Source organism: Aquarana catesbeiana, linkage group LG02 (genome assembly GCF_042186555.1).
Source record: "Aquarana catesbeiana isolate 2022-GZ linkage group LG02, ASM4218655v1, whole genome shotgun sequence".
Taxonomy (NCBI): Eukaryota; Metazoa; Chordata; class Amphibia; order Anura; family Ranidae; genus Aquarana; species Aquarana catesbeiana.
This window is the reverse complement of record NC_133325.1, coordinates 6528396-6545660: the sequence shown is the minus strand read 5'-3', so window position 1 is coordinate 6545660 and position 17265 is coordinate 6528396. Positions and strand designations below refer to the sequence as shown.

At 45.5% G+C, this 17265-nt stretch overlaps 2 protein-coding genes across 4 annotated transcripts in view; one reads left to right on the top strand and one right to left on the bottom strand.

Moving 5' to 3' along the window:
• Positions 1–17265, top strand: part of LOC141126579 (uncharacterized) — a 927381-nt gene that overhangs the window by 839743 nt on the left and 70373 nt on the right. The window lies entirely within an intron of this gene.
• Positions 4878–17265, bottom strand: part of LOC141126592 (uncharacterized) — a 57180-nt gene continuing 44792 nt past the window's right edge. For both annotated transcript variants that reach the window (XM_073612514.1, XM_073612515.1), the window contains exon 2: positions 4878–11408. In XM_073612514.1, coding sequence (XP_073468615.1) covers positions 9748–11073 — 1326 coding nt within the window. In that variant the 5' untranslated portion in view covers positions 11074–11408 and the 3' untranslated portion in view covers positions 4878–9747. The remainder of the gene's footprint in view (positions 11409–17265) is intronic.

Here is a 17265-nt window from a genome sequence, read left to right as displayed (position 1 = left end):
GCCAGATCCGTGACCGAGCCCGGAAATTGCTCTACAAAGGGAATAAACTGAAAATGAAAGTCAACAATTAGCCAAAACTTTTCCTTTCAGTCTTTGAATGAAGTGGGATTGGACCTCTGTTGGGCTTTTATGTCTGTCTATGTCAGCCTCTGTGTGTGTCCCGGGGGCCCTTATTTCCCAGACCGAAAAAGTCGAGACATGCAAAATGTTACAGTTGTCACTAGAACAGACGGTGAGAGGAAAAAGCAAAACTTCACAATAAAAAGTATATAATTGTATATAATTACAAACATGTCTGAGAAGTGGAGTCCATCTGGTTGGTTGTCATTTAGCAGTATTTGCCACCTATAAAAGGGATGATTCCACCAGCACTTTACCATCTAGAATTACAAAACTTTGTGAGACAACCAATAGAGTTTAATAGTGGTCAGCACACTAGTTCCAGGAGCATTGATCCAGAACCTGCAAAACTACTCAACATGTCAGGGAAATCATCTCACCCATAATGACAACTAGGGAGGGGCCTAACGACCCCCAGTTCGGTTTGCACCAAAACTTTAGAACATCGCAAAAGTTTGGAACCGAATAACGAACCCCATTGAAGTCTATGGCACCCGAACTGGAAAAATCAAAAGTGCCCATTTTAAAGGCTTATATGCAAGTAATTAGGCATACAATGGTTATGGGGGTCCGGCTACTACCCTGTGGGACATGTGTCAATGAAAAAAAAGGCAATAATAATTGAGCAGTGATTTACCGATGCTTAAAGTGAAAGCATAAAAATGAAAAATTCCTTTCAATATAGTGCCTGGGGGGTCCCCTTAGTCTATAAAGTGGCACATCTGTACTGTATATAGAACCTGCTGCAGCAATAATTGTATTCATAAAGCCAAAAAAGATGACATTTTCCCTGCAAGCTTTCTTTATTTAGTAAACAGCAGCTTAGGATGAGGAGGCCACAATGTAGTGGACTGGGAACAAGATTAGAGATTTTTTGGATAAATTCTGGTGTCTCTTCCACAGACTTTGGATAGAAGCAACAGGTGCAGAAAAATTGGTCTTTGGGTGTCTGAGGCGCCTTTACACCATAACCCTATAGAGGTGCTCTTGATGAAAGCAAGAATTGGTCTTGCTGTCAAAAATTGAAATGATATTCACCTGTCAAACAGGTGCGTACAAATCGGTCTTTTGGTGTCTGTGGTGCCCTCATGCCATAACCCTATAGAGGTACTCTTGATTAGGGATGAGCTCGATGTGCGGGTTAAACATAAGTTCGACTCAAGCATCAGGTGTTTGCCTGTTCGCCGAAGAATAAACATGATGGGGGCAAATTTGAGTGCCCGCGGAACGCCCCATAGAGATCGCAGTGCATTGCTGTATGATGATTGGCCAAAGCATGCACCTGACCTGCATGCTTTGGCCAATCCCAGCGCCCTCTGCTAAGAGAGCCATAATTGGCCAAAGGCAGGGTGCCCTTGGCCAATCATGGCTCAGGGGGACTAAGTCAATGCCCCACACTATATAAGGCTGCTTACACGGTAGCTCTGTGTAGTGTTGTTGGTGTGGACGGAGAGATAGTGTGATTTAGATTACCGGTAAGCAGGCATGTTATTCAGTTAGTGGCAGTGTATTTGATATATATATAAACAGTCAGTCTAGTATATATATATATACTCTGCATCCAGTGTAGCCTATATCTACAGTGCATTCCGTGGTGTACAGTAACTAATACAGTGCGTACAGTTGCTAATACTTTCCTGGTGGTGTACACAATACAGTGCAGCCGTAGTCTGGTAGGTCTGGTCACCAGTCCTCAGAAGGGATGTGCTGGAACTGGAGAGAGTCTAAAGAAGGGCAACTAAACTAATCTCGATTATAAGGAATGACAAGGAATGCAAACACTAAGGCCCCTTTCACACATAAAGTCAATTTTTGATGGACTCCGTTTGCTCAGCGGGGGATCGATCCGTTGATCCCCGCTGAGCCGGTGTATGACAGGTCCATCTCTGCTCCCTGTGGAGAGATGGACCACAGATCTCCGCTCTCCGATATGGGGGACTGGATGAATACGGATCCGCCTGTCCGTTTTCATCCGATCTGATCCGCCAGACGGATGGATGGAAAATAGGGTTTCCATCAATCTGATTTTAGCGGATCGGAGCAGAGTGGATCAGATGTCAGCGGACGCCGCTGACATCCATGGCTCTATGGAACTGTATGGGGCGTCCGTTCAGGTCCGCCTAAAAAACTGACAGGCGGACATGAACGGTCCATATGTGTGAAAGGGGCCTAAATCTATTCTCACTGGAGAAACAAGGCTTGAGAGGAGATATGATAGCAATTTACAAATACCTCAATGGCAATCCCATCATAGAAAAAAAACTATTCGGTCTCAAGGAGTGTAAGAGGACACGGGGACACATTGAGATTGGAGGAGAAGTGATTTAACCTTAACTGCATAGGGAGTTTTTCACTGTCAGGGCAATAAGAATGTGGAACTCTCTTCCACAATTGGTGGTGGCTGCACAGAGTATGGATATTTTTAAGAGACTCTTGGATGTGTATCTTAAAGAACACAACATACAGGGATATGGGAAATAATTATAGATACTGACACACGTGCACCTACACAGGTTTAACTGGATGGACTATTGTCTTTATTCAACCTTACCTACTATGTAACTTGTCAAAAACTGTCTCTGTTTTTTACTTTTTGACTTTTTTTGGTGAATGGGTAGGGGTATACAGTACCTCATACTCATTCACATGGGGGGTGGGATCTGGGGCCCCCTAGTTAAAGAGGGCTTCCAGATTCTGCTAATCCCCCCTCCCGCAGACCCCCACAACCTTAGCCCAGGGTTGTGGGGAAAAGACCCTTGTCCCCATTAACATGGGGACAAGGATCTTTGGAGTGCCCCAAAGCACCCCCATGTTGAGGGTATGTGGCCTGGTTCTGCTTCCCCCCCTTCCTGACCTGTCAGGCTGCATGCTCAGATAAGGGTCTGGTATGGACTTTTGGGGGGACCCCAAGCTGTTTTTCTTTAATTTTGGCATTGGGTTGCCCTTAAAATCCACACCAGACCCAAAGGGGTCATGAAAAGATCTCCATAATCAAGCCCTAGAGGCGGGGTGAAAAATGTTGGAGTTGTGGTCTGGGTGAATCAAGCTGAGGCTGCTTTTACTTACTTGCTTAGCACTCGGGCCGAGTGAGGTGTGAGGTGGTCGGGCTATCTTTTAGGCCACTTTCACACTGAGGCACTTTACAGACATTTTTGCACTAAAAATAGCGCCTGAAAAGCACCTGTAAACTGCCTCATCTGCAGCCCTAGTGCTTTCACACTGGGGTGCTGCGCTTGCAGGACAGGAAAAAAAGTCCAGGAAAGCAGCATCTTTGGGGTGGTTTAGGAGCGCTGTATACACCGCTCCCAAAACGCCCCTGCCAGCGCTGCCAAAGCGTCTGCTAAGCGCTTAGGCTGCGGCGCTTTGCAGGCACTTTTAACCCTTTTTCAAGCACTAGAGAGGTTAAAAGCACTCCGTTAGCAACTGAAAAGCGCTGCTAAAACGCCGGTAAAGCACCGCTAAAACTAGCAGTGTTTTAGCGCTAACGTGGACAGCGCCTCAGTGTGAAAGTGGCCTGTTTTTCAGTTTGCTTTGGGTCTGGATGGACCTTTCCTCAGCCTGCACCCTCACTGGTCAGCCTCATCCAACTAACTGGACTTTGACAGCCTGAGCGGGGACCCGCAAGCATTTATCTTCTGCACATTGCACTTATTACATTCCTGCTCAACATCAGCCCCAGCTCTTCCCAAGGCCACAGAAGTCCCAGTGTCACAAGACCAGTGGAGCAAGCAACAGGATTCCTGATCACAACCACACAAGTTCCAATGTCACCAGACCAGTGTAAGCCAGCAACAGTGTTTCTTATCACTGCCACACCAGTGCCAGTTTTTTTTAGTGGGAGTTCCAATTTTCCTGACACTCCATGAACCCCAGACATGTGATAGGTATTCAGGGAAACAGATGTGTAATGTATGCCCCTTGCAAGCCTGAAGGTGCTCTTTGGATTTTGGGACCCTTTATGCAGCTAGACTTTGCGAAATATGTGGTATCCCCATACTCAGGAGGAACATAAGAGCATGTTTTGGGGTGTAATCCTATTTATTCCTATACTGTATATACTATGTATGAGAAATATATTATTATACGACAGCTGTGAGTAAACAAAATACTCTACAATTTCATTTTGTTTCTTCATTTTCCAAAAAAACTTGTGGCAAAAAATGTGATATCACCATACCTCATTTTGTAGATGTTTCTTCTATTCTGGCACTTCAGGACTTCATGAAATGTGATAGGTGGTCAGCAAATTTTATTCAAAATGTATGCACTTTGAAATCCTAAAGGTGCTCCTTGGATTTTGGGCCTCTCTATGCATCTAGGAGGCAAAAACATTTCATACATGTGGGATATCCATACTCAGGGGGAGTAGAAGATTGTGTTTTGGGGTTTAATTGTAAATATTCCTGTGCCGTGTTTGAGAAATAACTTGTTAAAGTGACAACTTTGTTAAATAAAATCAAATTGTATTTATTTTCTTCATTTTCAAAAAAATGTGGCAAAAGATTACAACTTCAAATAAACTCATCATACTTCTTACTAAATAGCTTGGGGTGTCTACTTTCCAAAAATGTGTCATGGTGGTGGTGGTTGTACTGTCCTGAAATTTTAGAACCTTAATAAATGAGACGGATAGTCAGAACATCACGGTTGTTACTTTTCGCATATATTCACCATATTTCTGTAGACTCTATAACTCTCACACAGAAAACAAAATATACGCTGATTTATTTTTGATCAAATAAATGCAGCAGAATACATTTTGGCTACATTTATGAAGAAAGATTTATTTGTAAAATTTATTTGCAGAAAAGAAAGAAAACTAAAATGTTCAGTATTTTTCCATTGATACTGTATAGTAAAGAAATAAAAAACGCAATGGCACATAGATACCACCAAAAGAAAGCTCTATATTCTGAAAAAAAAAATCATATAAAATTAATTTGTGAACAGTGTTACATGACTGAGTAATTGTCAATCAAAATCACAATGCTGAAAATTTAAAGGTGGTCCAGACTTGCTGTCCGAGGAAATATTTTTATTTTTTAATGCTGTTAAAATCAGCAATGTTTGCTAGAAAACTACTTAGAACCCCCAAACGATAGATATTTTCTGAAATCAGAAATGCACTGGACAATAAAAATGTGGCTGTTGCAATTTTTTAAGTCACACAATATTTGTGATGCTGTTTATCAAATGCAGATTTTCAGGAAACAAAAAAAATACAGTAAAATACAGTAAAATTAATTTTAGCGCATATAAACACAATACTATATTCACATTTTTTTGTAAAATATAAGAGATTAGGTTGCGGATTTGGAATAAATTACTGGAAAATATTTTTTTTTCCAATGTATTCCCAATAAAAACCCAGGAAATAAAAATATATGTATCTAAATTTCCTATCAAATGTCCCAGTTGCTGACCACCTGAAGTACATATACTGCGGGTGGGTGACAGCTACAAGCTAAGTGACCCTGTATCACTTGGCACCTGCGTACTGGTGTGCCCCCCTGGGATGTGCAGTGCACCACTACAGTGACCGCTGCGTCCACAAGACACAACATATTTCAGCTGCCAGTAACCATTCACTTTATCACTATGTCAAAAAAGCTGTTAGTTATGAATTCCATCCATAACAGCTGTGATTGTCCCACAGATATCACATGGTACCTGGGCCAGTCACAGCACCCTGTACCATGTGATAGCTGTGGGCCAATCACAGCACACAATAGTTACAAATGTAACCCAGTCATGACAGTGCAAAACATCGCTGTTACAGTGATCATCGCTGTAACAGCAAACCAAAGTGTCAAAAAAGTTGATCCCTGATCAAACTTCCTCCCCCCAAGAGTAGTACAGCGTCACAGAACTACTCTGATGCAAGAATGTAAAAAAAAAGTAAAAAAAGAAAATTGTTTAAAATGTTAACAACTAAAGGACCAGCCTTGTTTTGGATTTTAGGTGTTTACATGTTTAAAACAGTTTTTTTTGCTAGAAAATTACTTAGAACCCTAAAACATTATGTATTGGTTTCTTTTCTAACACCCTATAGAATAAAATGGCGGTCGTTGCAATATTTTTTTTTGCACTTTTTGAATAAAAAAATAAGACAACAGTAAAGTTAGCCCAATTTTTTTTTTTATATTGTGAAATATAATGTTACACCAAGTAAATTGTTACCCAACATGTCACGCTTCAAAATTGCACCCGCTCGTGGAATGGCGTCAAAATTTTACCCTTAAAAATCTCCATAGGCAACGTTTAAAAAACTTCTACAGGTTGTATGTTTTGCGCTACAGAGGAGATCTAGGGCTAGAATTATTGCTCTTGCTCTACCAGTCGCGGCGATACTTCACATGTGTGGTTTGACCACCGTTTTCATATGAGGGCGCTACTCACGTATGCGTCCGCTTCTGCGCGCGAGCTTTTACTTTATTATATTTAATTTTACACTGTTTTTTTTTTTTTTTATAATTTTGGATCACTTTTATTCCTATTACAAGAAATGTAAACATCCCTTGTAATAGAAAAAAGCATGACAGGTCCTCTTAAATATGAGATCTGGGGTCAAAAAGTCCTCAGATCTCATATTTGGACTAAAATGCCAAAAAAAAAAAAAAAAAGTCGTTTGAAAAAATGACATAAAAAATATGCCTTTAAGACATATGGGTGGAGCTGACGTCATGACGTCGCTTCCGCCCTCCTATGGTATGGAGATGGGTGGCGGCCATCTTAGCCTCACTCGTCTCCATACCTAAGCAGTGAAAGGTCCCGATCTCCTCCGCCGCTACCGATGGCTCCGGTAAGCACCGGAGGGTGCAGGAGAGCCACGGGAGGGGGGTGGCACCTCTCCCGCAGCCAATAACGGTGATCCCATGGAGAAACCGCCGCAGAGACCACCATTATCGTACACAGAACCGGCTCCTGTAAAGATGGATACCTCGGTTGTGGCAGCAGCTGCTGCCGTTACGGGAGATATCCCTCTACAAAATGCCGATGTATATGTACAGGAGCCGGTCAGTAAGTGGTTAAAAAAAATGAATACATGTTTTTAAAAAATATGTATTTATTTTTAACATACTGTCACCAGTCAGTGTCCCTATTTAATTTCTTAACCACTTGCTGACCAGCCGCCGCTGTACTGCGGCAGAATGGCACGGCAGGCGCCCCTGTAGCCACTAGGGGCGTGCGCCCCTGGAGCCAATGCGATGACTGCCAGGCTCCTGCGATTGTTTGTGACACGGCGAGAAACGGGATCTCTGTGTGTAAACACACAGTTTCCGGTTCTCTGAGGGGAGAACAGACAGATCATCTGTACATACAGAGTATGAACAGCGATCTGTCATCTTCCCTGCACACCCCCCCCCCCCCCTTCAGTTAGAACACACAATAGGGAACACATTAACCCCTTGATTGCCCCCCTAGTGGTTAACCCCTTCACTGCCAGTGACATTTTTACAGTAATCAATGCATTTTTATTTCACTGATCGCTGTAAAAATGCCAATGGTCCCAAAAATGTGTCAAAAATGTCCGATCTATCCACCATAATGTCGCAGTCTGTGTAGAAGAATACGTATCGGCCTAAACTGAGGAAGAAATTTGTTTTTTTTTGTTTTTTAAATTGGGGGGATAGTTATTATAGCAGAAAGTAAAAAATTTGTTTTTTTTTTCAAAACTGTCGCTCTTTTTTTGTTTATAGCGCAAAAAATAAAAACCGCAGAGATGATAAAATACCACCAAAAAAAAATCTCTATTTGTGGGAAAAAAGGGACGTCTATTTTGTTTGGGTGCAACGACCGCGCAATTGTCAGTTAAAGTGACGCAGTGCCGAATCGCAAAAAAATGGCCCGGTCATTCAGCAACCAAATCTCCAGGGGCTGAAGCGATTAATTTTCCCAAAAAAATTGTGGTGAACAATTACAACTTCAAAACACTTGCCATGCCTCCTACTAAATACCTCAGACTGTGTACATTCCAAAAATAGGTCATTTGGGGGGTATTTGTACTGTCCTGGCATTTTAGGGGCCCCAAGAAATTAGATAGGCCATCAGTACATCAAGATTGATCAATTTTCCAATATACAGTATATATACCATAGCTCATAGATGCTATAACTTGCACACAAACCAGCTAATGTGCATTTATTGGGATTTTGTTTTTCTTTACCTATGACATGTAGCAGAATACATTTTGGGCAAACTTTATGAAGAAATGTTATTTTATTGCATATGTTTTATAGCAGAAAGTAGAAAATTGTTTTGTTTTTTTTCTAAATATTCAACTTTGTTTTTCATTAATGTAATAAAAAATAGGTAGCATTGTGCCAAATGGCAAAAAGAAAATGGCCTTGTCATGAAGGGTGTAAAACCTTCCGGAGCTAAAGTAGTTAATCCCTATCAGTCCCAAAAATCTGATGATGTGTACATTTGGGTAGACTACAAATTCTAATCATATAATGTGCAGAACTGAGACATTGCCAAAAAAATGAAATGCTCTGGGACTCAAGGGGTTTAGGGAGAGAAAAGCCCCGGGACTAACATGGTTAATGACAGATTGGGCAAAATCAACAATGACATACATGGCGCAAGTTATACTTGACATCACAAAATGTTTCCAAATAAAAAGTGTTCTTCACAAATAAAAGCTAAAAAAGAAGGTTTACTCGGTCAATAAAGAGAACCCCAATGAGATAAATTTCAGTCCCCCAGTAGAAGTTGTAGGAATATGACCACATACTCAGCCCTTTGTAAGTTTAGATCTCTTGTAGCTGTACTGTATGATTGGTCTATGGAGGTGACCAATAGATGGACAGAAAAACTAGATAAGCACATCCAATCTTCACATGATGAAGTCCCTTACACTTTCAGCAGAACTGAATAAAACGCAAGTAGCCAGCTGGGATAAGGTGGTCATGTTGAATGCCTCCCATAAAACAGCAGCAACTCACTGTTGCAAGGCCTGTGCCAGTTTAAGAAGTTTCTTTCTCATGGAATGGAGACTTCTGCATGCCTTGTGTCCCTGTCTGCATAGCTGTCATCCATGAGAGGAGGTGGAATATGGAGAGGAGGCATTGATCATGGTAATAGGTGAGGGAAATATACAAGATGGGCTTAGCTGGAGCTCTCATGATTGACTGATATAGCAATTGTCAGCAGAACCTGGAAAGGACTCTCCCACCGAGGCTTCAGAGGCTTGGCAAGATGCCGCTTGACTTCTACCCAGTCTCCCTGTACTGAGGCAGTGTTGGTCACGTATTAGCTCAGGATCAGGTAATGAAGAAAACACTTGGGAACACATCTCAGTTAGGGAATCATGCAAATGCATTACATGTTCAGACAAAGACCCATAAAAAGGGTACAGATAAGAATCATAAGGAAACAGTCCATTGTTGCCTGCCAAAAAAATTGTCAAAATGTAGAATATTCAAGGACTTTCTAGGTTGTGCCCAACTGACATAAATACTAAAGTGTCCACCCATTACATTCCTGTTTGCTCACTTATTTTATTTTTTTTAAATAGCAATATACTTTTTTACTAGCGTGTGAGATGACACGAGGTGTGCAACTGAGATACCCTGAAGTCTTTCATTACAGCTTAGCTCCTACCCCTATAATATCCCCCCTCTTTCAGAGTTTCCTTTTCTGCAGCTGAAGTTTATGAATCCTCTGGTGATAGATTAGCCCGGAATTACCTGTAAAAGCTTTATCACATTCAGAGCATTGAAATGGCTTCTCTCCAATGTGAACCTTCTGGTGTGTGATAAGATTTGACTTCATGGTAAAAGCTTTGCCACATTCAGAACATTGAAATGGCTTCTCTCCAGTGTGAACCCTCTGGTGTGTGATAAGATTTGACTTCATGGTAAAAGCTTTGCCACATTCAGAACATTGAAATGGCTTCTCTCCAGTGTGAACCCTCTGGTGTATGATAAGGCTTGACTTCACTGTAAAAGCTTTTCCACATTCAGAACATTGATATGGCTTCTCTCTGGTGTGGACTATTGTGTGTTGGAAAAGGGTTTCCCTCTCTGTAAAAGCTTTATCACATTCAGAACACTGATATCGTTTCTCTCCAGTGTGAATCCTCTGGTGTCTGATAAGGCCTGACTTCTCTGTAAAAGCTTTGTCACATTCAGAACACTCATATGGCTTCTCTTCAATGTGATTTTTCTGATGTCTGTTAAGCCCTTTCTTGTCTGTATAAGCTTTGCCACATTCAGAACACTCATAGGGCCTCTCTCCAGTGTGAATCATCTGGTGTCTGATAAGGTCTCTCTTCTCTAAGAAAGCTTTTTCACATTCAGAACACTCATACCGCTTCTTTCCCGTGTGAATCATCTGGTGAATGATAAGGTGTGACTTTGTTTTAAAAGCTTTGTTACATTCAGAACACTTATATGGCTTCTCTCCAGTGTGAACTCTCTGGTGTGTGATAAGCTCTTTCTTTGTTGTAAAAGCTTTGTCACATTCAGAACACTCATATGGCTTCTCTCCAGTGTGAATCTTCTGGTGTCTGATAAGATTTGACTTAACTGTAAAAGCTTTGTCACATTCTGAACACTCATATGACTTCTCTCCAGTGTGAGTCATCTGGTGTGTGATAAGGTTATCTTTCTGTATAAAAGCTTTGTCACATTCTGAACACTGATATGGCCTCTTTCCAGTATGAATCATCTTGTGTTTGTTAAGATTACCCTTCTGTGTAAAAGTTTTGCCACATTCAGAACACTGAAAAGGTTTCTCCCCACTGTGAACCCTCTGGTGTGAGATAAGCTCTATCTTTGTTGTAAAAGCTTTGCCACATTCAGAACACTCATATGGCTTCTCTCCAGTGTGAATCTTCTGGTGTCTGTTAAGATATGACTTACATGTAAAATCTTTGCCACATTCAGAACACTCATATGACTTTTCTCCAGTGTGAACCTTCTGGTGTGTGACACGTTTTGCCTCCATATTAAAACCGTTATCCCATTCCAAACAAGAAATATCTTCTGAAATGACTTATCTTATGCATACATGAGTTGGACGTTATTGTAAAGCCATTGTCAATTCCAGAACACTGAATTAATTTCTCTCCTGTTGTCCTCTGAGGTTGGATCAATCTTGAAGAGGCTCCAAAACACCTACAAACTTTAGAACACTGATATGGCTTGAATCCTACGTGAATCCTCCAGTGAACTGCAAAAAGACTTTCCGTCACTTAAGACACCCATATGGCTCATTTCTCATCTAACTTAGTCATATTTTTTTAAGACAAGCATGTCCAAAAACTTGAGTCATCAATCCACCTAAACAGAAAAAAAAAAGGTCAGAATTCTATATAACGGGTTAAATAAAGTTACATTTTTTACATTCATTATTAAATATATGTTATATATAGAGGCAATATGTACAATATTATACATGTTTAAATATTTGTACTCTATTTTATTGTGGACAATATATTATTCCCATTGGATGGTAACATTTATTACAATTTCCTGATAGAGAATCTCATTCTTTGTTCTAATTGTGCTGCATAGTGATGGGGTGGATGTGCCCGGGATTGACTTGTGGGCACGTTTCACAAATCTATCTGAAAACCCAAACATTGCAGATGTAAATGCAAACCCCACTGAAGTCATTAGGTGGAAATCTTAAAACCCAAGTTATACTCACCAGTAACGTCTTTCCAGAAGTCTTTCAAGAAGTCTTTTAAGATAACATCTGAGAGAGAAGACTCGTCCTCCAATTCCCAGGAAACACTGCATCTCCCAATCTTTTAAAAGGACTGTCTCCAGGTAGCCCCTCAGTTCATTCAGATTACCTTTGGCCCAGTGCTGGGACAAGGTAATCCAGCGCTTGGGGCAAAAATGGGAAACTGCACCCCCCGCCTATCAACCCCACCAATCCCTGTTGGGTAAAGAATGGGGTGGGGTCAATATATCAGCATGAATCAAAAGGTTTGTAATATTTGTGGCATGCACTTGCATAGTACCAATTTTTTTTACGTCAGCCAACTGCAGACTTTAGCCCGCTGTTAGCTGAATACAGATCACAAGAGTGCAGAAATAAGTGCACTCTGGTGACCTAAAGGGGTCCTTTCACATGGGTATTCCATTCAGGACCTCCTCTCAGTTTGTCAGGAGGACCTGATCGGAAGGTCCATGCAGCCCCATCAGGGGGACCTGATCGGAAGGTCCATGCAGCCCCATCAGGGGGACCTGATCGGAAGGTCCATGCAGCCCCATCAGGGGGACCTGATCTGAAGGTCCATGCAGCCCCATCAGGGGGACCTGATCGGAAGGTCCATGCAGCCCTATCAGGAGGACCTGACCGGAAGGTCCATGCAGCCCTATCAGGAGGACCTGATCGGAAGGTCCATGCAGCCCTATCAGGAGGACCTGACCGGAAGGTCCATGCAGCCCTATCAGGAGGACCTGATCGGAAGGTCCATGCAGCCCTATCAGGAGGACCTGATCGGAAGGTCCATGCAGCCCTATCAGGAGGACCTGATCGAAAGGTCCATGCAGCCCTATCAGGAGGACCTGATCGGAAGGTCCATGCAGCCCTATCAGGAGGACCTGATCGGAAGGTCCATGCAGCCCTATGGACAGGCTGATATAAATGGACTGTTTACACCTGCTTAGCTCTAAATCTTTCCAGGTCTGGGGGGAAAAAAAAATCAAAAAAGGACTGTGCCCTCTTCCATTTATCTGGACCTAAATGTGACATATCGGAGAAAGCCTGATGTAAACAGACAGTAAATAAACACTGGAGTCTGTTTTCATCCAGCCTCCCATAGAGCTGTCACAGGTCCTCCTCTGTCTGCTGCCACAATCAGAAATGGGCACAGATGTAAAAACTGACATCCATCCTGTTCAGCTCTGATTCAGGAAGGGATCTGCTCAGGAATCCTCTGCTGATTGAAGTGATCTCTGTTCTGTTTCAGAGGATCTTAGGGCTTGTTTACACATGTGCTTGGGGGCAGTAAAACTGGATGGTTGAGCCATAGTTTTACTGACCCCCTGTCTGAACACTAAACATACAGCTGCTACCAGCTGTACACATGCCGCGGCCACAATGCTGTGCTTAAACAGAATGTTGCTGCCACCGAACGAGGTAATGCAGTTTAATGGGGCTGCACTGCAACTGCCCTGCATGTGACTGCAGAGTGGTAGTACAGCAATGATCAGGTTAGGGGTCCATTCACACTAGGAAATGCATGGGAATTGCATGGGAATGCTGAGCTGTTCCTGGGCAATTCATATGCAGTTCTGTGTTCTGTGATTTCAGCCCCATTCATTTTGAATGGGCTGAAATCGCACTGCACCAAAAGTAGTGCATGCACTACAGTTTGAGATACATGGCAACCGCATTGCGTGCTACTTTTGTACCATGTGATCTGGTTTTGGCAAATGCACTGTGTTCGTGTCCTGCATTTGGAGTGTCACTAATTTTGCACTAATCCAGGGGGGCCCTGGATTATATATAATGGCAATGTTTGGGGTGGTGCAGCACCCCAGATGATGTCCCCTTGGACGAAACGCGTCGGGACCCACTGCTGACACCACCAACATTGCCAGAGATTTGCAATTTTACAAAGCGCTGTATTTTCATCATAAATGTGAGTGTTTTTACTTCTCAATAAATGAGTTTTAACTATCCATACAGTATTACGCTATGTATATCTATATTTCTTCTATATACGTATTGGATGTCTGAGCGGATCTACCTCCCATATTCCATTTAAATACATCTAAGCATCCGTGGTACCTGGAGTAACCTGTACAAAGCATAGATACCACCGTGGGTCCCCACTATTTAAAGCTTGATTGACCCAGTGGGTGTACACCCAGCTGTGTCCAATCCCTCCGGTAAGCCTCCAGCTTAAAGGTGGTGGATCTTCTATCAACACAAAGTCTTGTCACAAATTTTTGGGTGTTAAATGTTTCCTAAGGACTCTCTAAACCCTTTGAGGACTTTTTAAGTTTTGTTACTCTTCACTTTTCATTTTTACTCCTTGGAGCGAAGTACCACCATTACTTCCCTTCACATTATGTATATATTGTGTACAGTTTTATAAGGAGTGTTTTGTACATTTATACTTCACATATAAGTGGCACAACTTCGCACACGTATAGTGGTGTTGTTTATAATTCTTAGCGCTACACTTCTTCTATATAACTCATTTTGCACTGACTCCCGCAGCAGATCGCAAGGGCAGTGTGATTGGAATGTGGTGCGGGAAGTCACACAGGAACGCGGCTTTTCCACACAGCATTCTAGTGTGAGCCTTAATCATATCACCGCCTCACCACCTCTCAAACAGCACTGAAAAAAAAGATCCAAGCATGGATCACTTTTCAAAGGAGCAACAGTCACACACTATAGCTGGCCATTAGGGTTGCCACCCGTATGGGATTGACCCGGACAGTACGGGTTTGGCAACTTGTGCCCGGGTTTCTGTCCCCCGGAAACCCGGGCACAACTAATATACAGCGCCTCTGTCTGTGTCCCGTCCTCTGCCCCATAGCTCTGTATTTATTATGTGGCCGGGGCGGCTGTGCGGTGCACGCCTCTCTGCTCGATGTCACAGACCGCCGGTGTAGCTTGTCTGTGTAAGAGGCGAGCAGCCGCCAACTCCGACCGACCTCACAGTCCTCATCTCATGGAGGCTCGGCCTCGTACTCTTCCTGCTCCACCACGGCTGGGGACCGTGGGAGACAAGAGGTGACAGGGGAGCCTGAGACCTTGTCAGCACAGCGGGATGTGGGAACCCAAAGGTATGATCGCAGTGGCAGAACCCTCCTCTCTGTCAGCCCCCCTCTCCTCTCTGTCAGCCCTACTCTCCTCTCTGTTAGCCCCCCTCTTCTCTCTGTTAGCCCCCCTCTCCTCTCTGTTAGCCCCCTCTCCTCTCTGTCAGCCCCCCTCTCCTCTCTGTTAGCTCCACTCTCCTCTCTGTCAGCCCCCCTCTCCTCTCTGTCAGCTCCACTCTCCTCTCTGTTAGCCCCCTCTCCTCTCTGTCAGCTCCACTCTCCTCTCTGTCAGCCCCCCTCTTCTCTCTGTTAGCCCCCCTCTCCTCTCTGTTAGCCCCCTCTCCTCTCTGTCAGCCCCCCTCTCCTCTCTGTTAGCCCCCCTCTCCTCTCTGTTAGCCCCTTTCCTCTCTGTCAGACCCCCTCTCCTCTCTGTTAGCCCCCTCTCCTCTCTGTCAGCCCCCCTCTTCTCTCTGTCAGTCCACCTCTAATCTCTGTCAGCCCCCCTCTCCTCTCTGTCAGCCCCCCTCCATCTGCAAGCCCCCCTCTCCTCTCTGTCAGCCCCCCTCTCCTCTGTTAGCCCCCCTCCATCTGCAAGCCCCCCTATCCTCTCTGTCAGCCCCCCTCTCCTCTCTGTCAGCCCCCCTCTCCTCTATGTCAGCCCCCCTCTCCTCTGCCAGCCCCCCTCTCCTCTCTGTCAGCCCCCCTCCTCCCTGTCAGCCCCCTCTCCTCTCTGTCAGCCCCCCTCTCCTCTTTGTCAGCCCCCCTCCTCTCTGTCAGCCCCGTTCTCCTTTGTTAGCCCCCCTCCATCTGCAAGCCCCCCTCTCCTCTCTTTCAGCCCCCTCTCCTCTCTGTCAGCCCCTCTCTCCGCTCTGTCAGCCCCCTCTCCTCTCTGTCAGCCCCCCTCCTCTCTGACAGTCCCCCTCCTCTCTGTCAGCCCCCCTCTCCTCTCTGTCAGCCCCCTCTCCTCTTTGTCAGCCCCTCTCTCCTCTCTGTCAGCCCCTCTCTGTCAGCCTCTCTCCTCTCTGTTAGCCCCCTCCTCTCTGTCAGCACCCCTCTCCTCTCTGTCAGCCCCCTTCCATCTGCAAGCCCCCCTCTCCTCTCTGTCAGCCCCCTCTCCTCTCTGTCAGCCCCCCTCTCCTCTCTGTCAGCCCCCCGCCTCTCTGTCAGCCCCCTCTCCTTTCTGTCAGCCCCCCTCTCCTCTCTGTCAGCCCCCTCTCCTCTCTGTCAGCCCCCCTCTTCTCTCTGTCAGCCCCCTCTCCTCTCTGTTAGCCCCCCTCCTCTCTGTCAGCCCCCTCTCCTTTCTGTCAGCCCCCCTCTCCTCTCTGTCAGCCCCCTCTCCTCTCTGTTAGCCCCCCGCCTCTCTGTCAGCCCCCTCTCCTTTCTGTCAGCCCCCCTCTCCTCTCTGTCAGCCCCCTCTCCTCTCTGTCAGCCCCCCTCTTCTCTCTGTCAGCCCCCCTCTTCTCTCTGTCAGCCCCCCTCTCCTCTCTGTCAGCCCCCCTCTCCTCTGTCAGCCCCCTCTCCTCTTTGTCAGCCCCCCTCCTCCCTGTCAGTCCCTCTCCACTCTGTCAGCCCCCCTCTCCTCTCTGTCAACACCCTCTCCTCTCTGTCAGCCCCCCTCTCCTCTCTGTCAGCCCCCCTCCTCTCTGTCAGCCCCCCTCCATCTGCAAACCCCCCTCTCCTCTCTTTCAGCATCCTCTCCTCTCTGTCAGCCCCCCCCTCCTCTCTGTCAGCCCCCTCTCCTTTCTGTCAGCCCCCCTCTCCTCTCTGTCAGCCCCCTCTCCTCTCTGTTAGCCCCCCGCCTCTCTGTCAGCCCCCTCTCCTTTCTGTCAGCCCCCCTCTCCTCTCTGTCAGCCCCCTCTCCTCTCTGTCAGCCCCCCTCTTCTCTCTGTCAGCCCCCTCTTCTCTCTGTCAGCCCCCCTCTCCTCTCTGTCAGCCCCCCTCTCCTCTGTCAGCCCCCTCTCCTCTCTGTCAGCCCCCCTCCTCCCTGTCAGTCCCTCTCCACTCTGTCAGCCCCCCTCTCCTCTCTGTCAGCACCCTCTCCTCTCTGTCAGCCCCCCTCTCCTCTCTGTCAGCCCCCCTCCTCTCTGTCAGCCCCCCTCCATCTGCAAACCCCCCTCTCCTCTCTTTCAGCATCCTCTCCTCTCTGTCAGCCCCCCTCTCCTCTCTGCCAGCCCCCTCTCCTCTCTGTCAGCCCCCCTCTCCTCTCAGTCAGCCACCTTTCCTCTCCGTCAGCCCCTCTCTCCTCTGTGTCAGCCCCTCTCTGTCAGCCAATCTCCTCTCTGTTAGCCCCCCTCCTCTCTGTCAGCCCCCTCTCCTCTCTGTCAGCCCCCCTGCATCTGCAAGCCCCCCTCTCCTCTCTGTCAGCCCCCCCTCCTCTGTTAGCCCCCCTCCATCTGCAAGCCCCCCT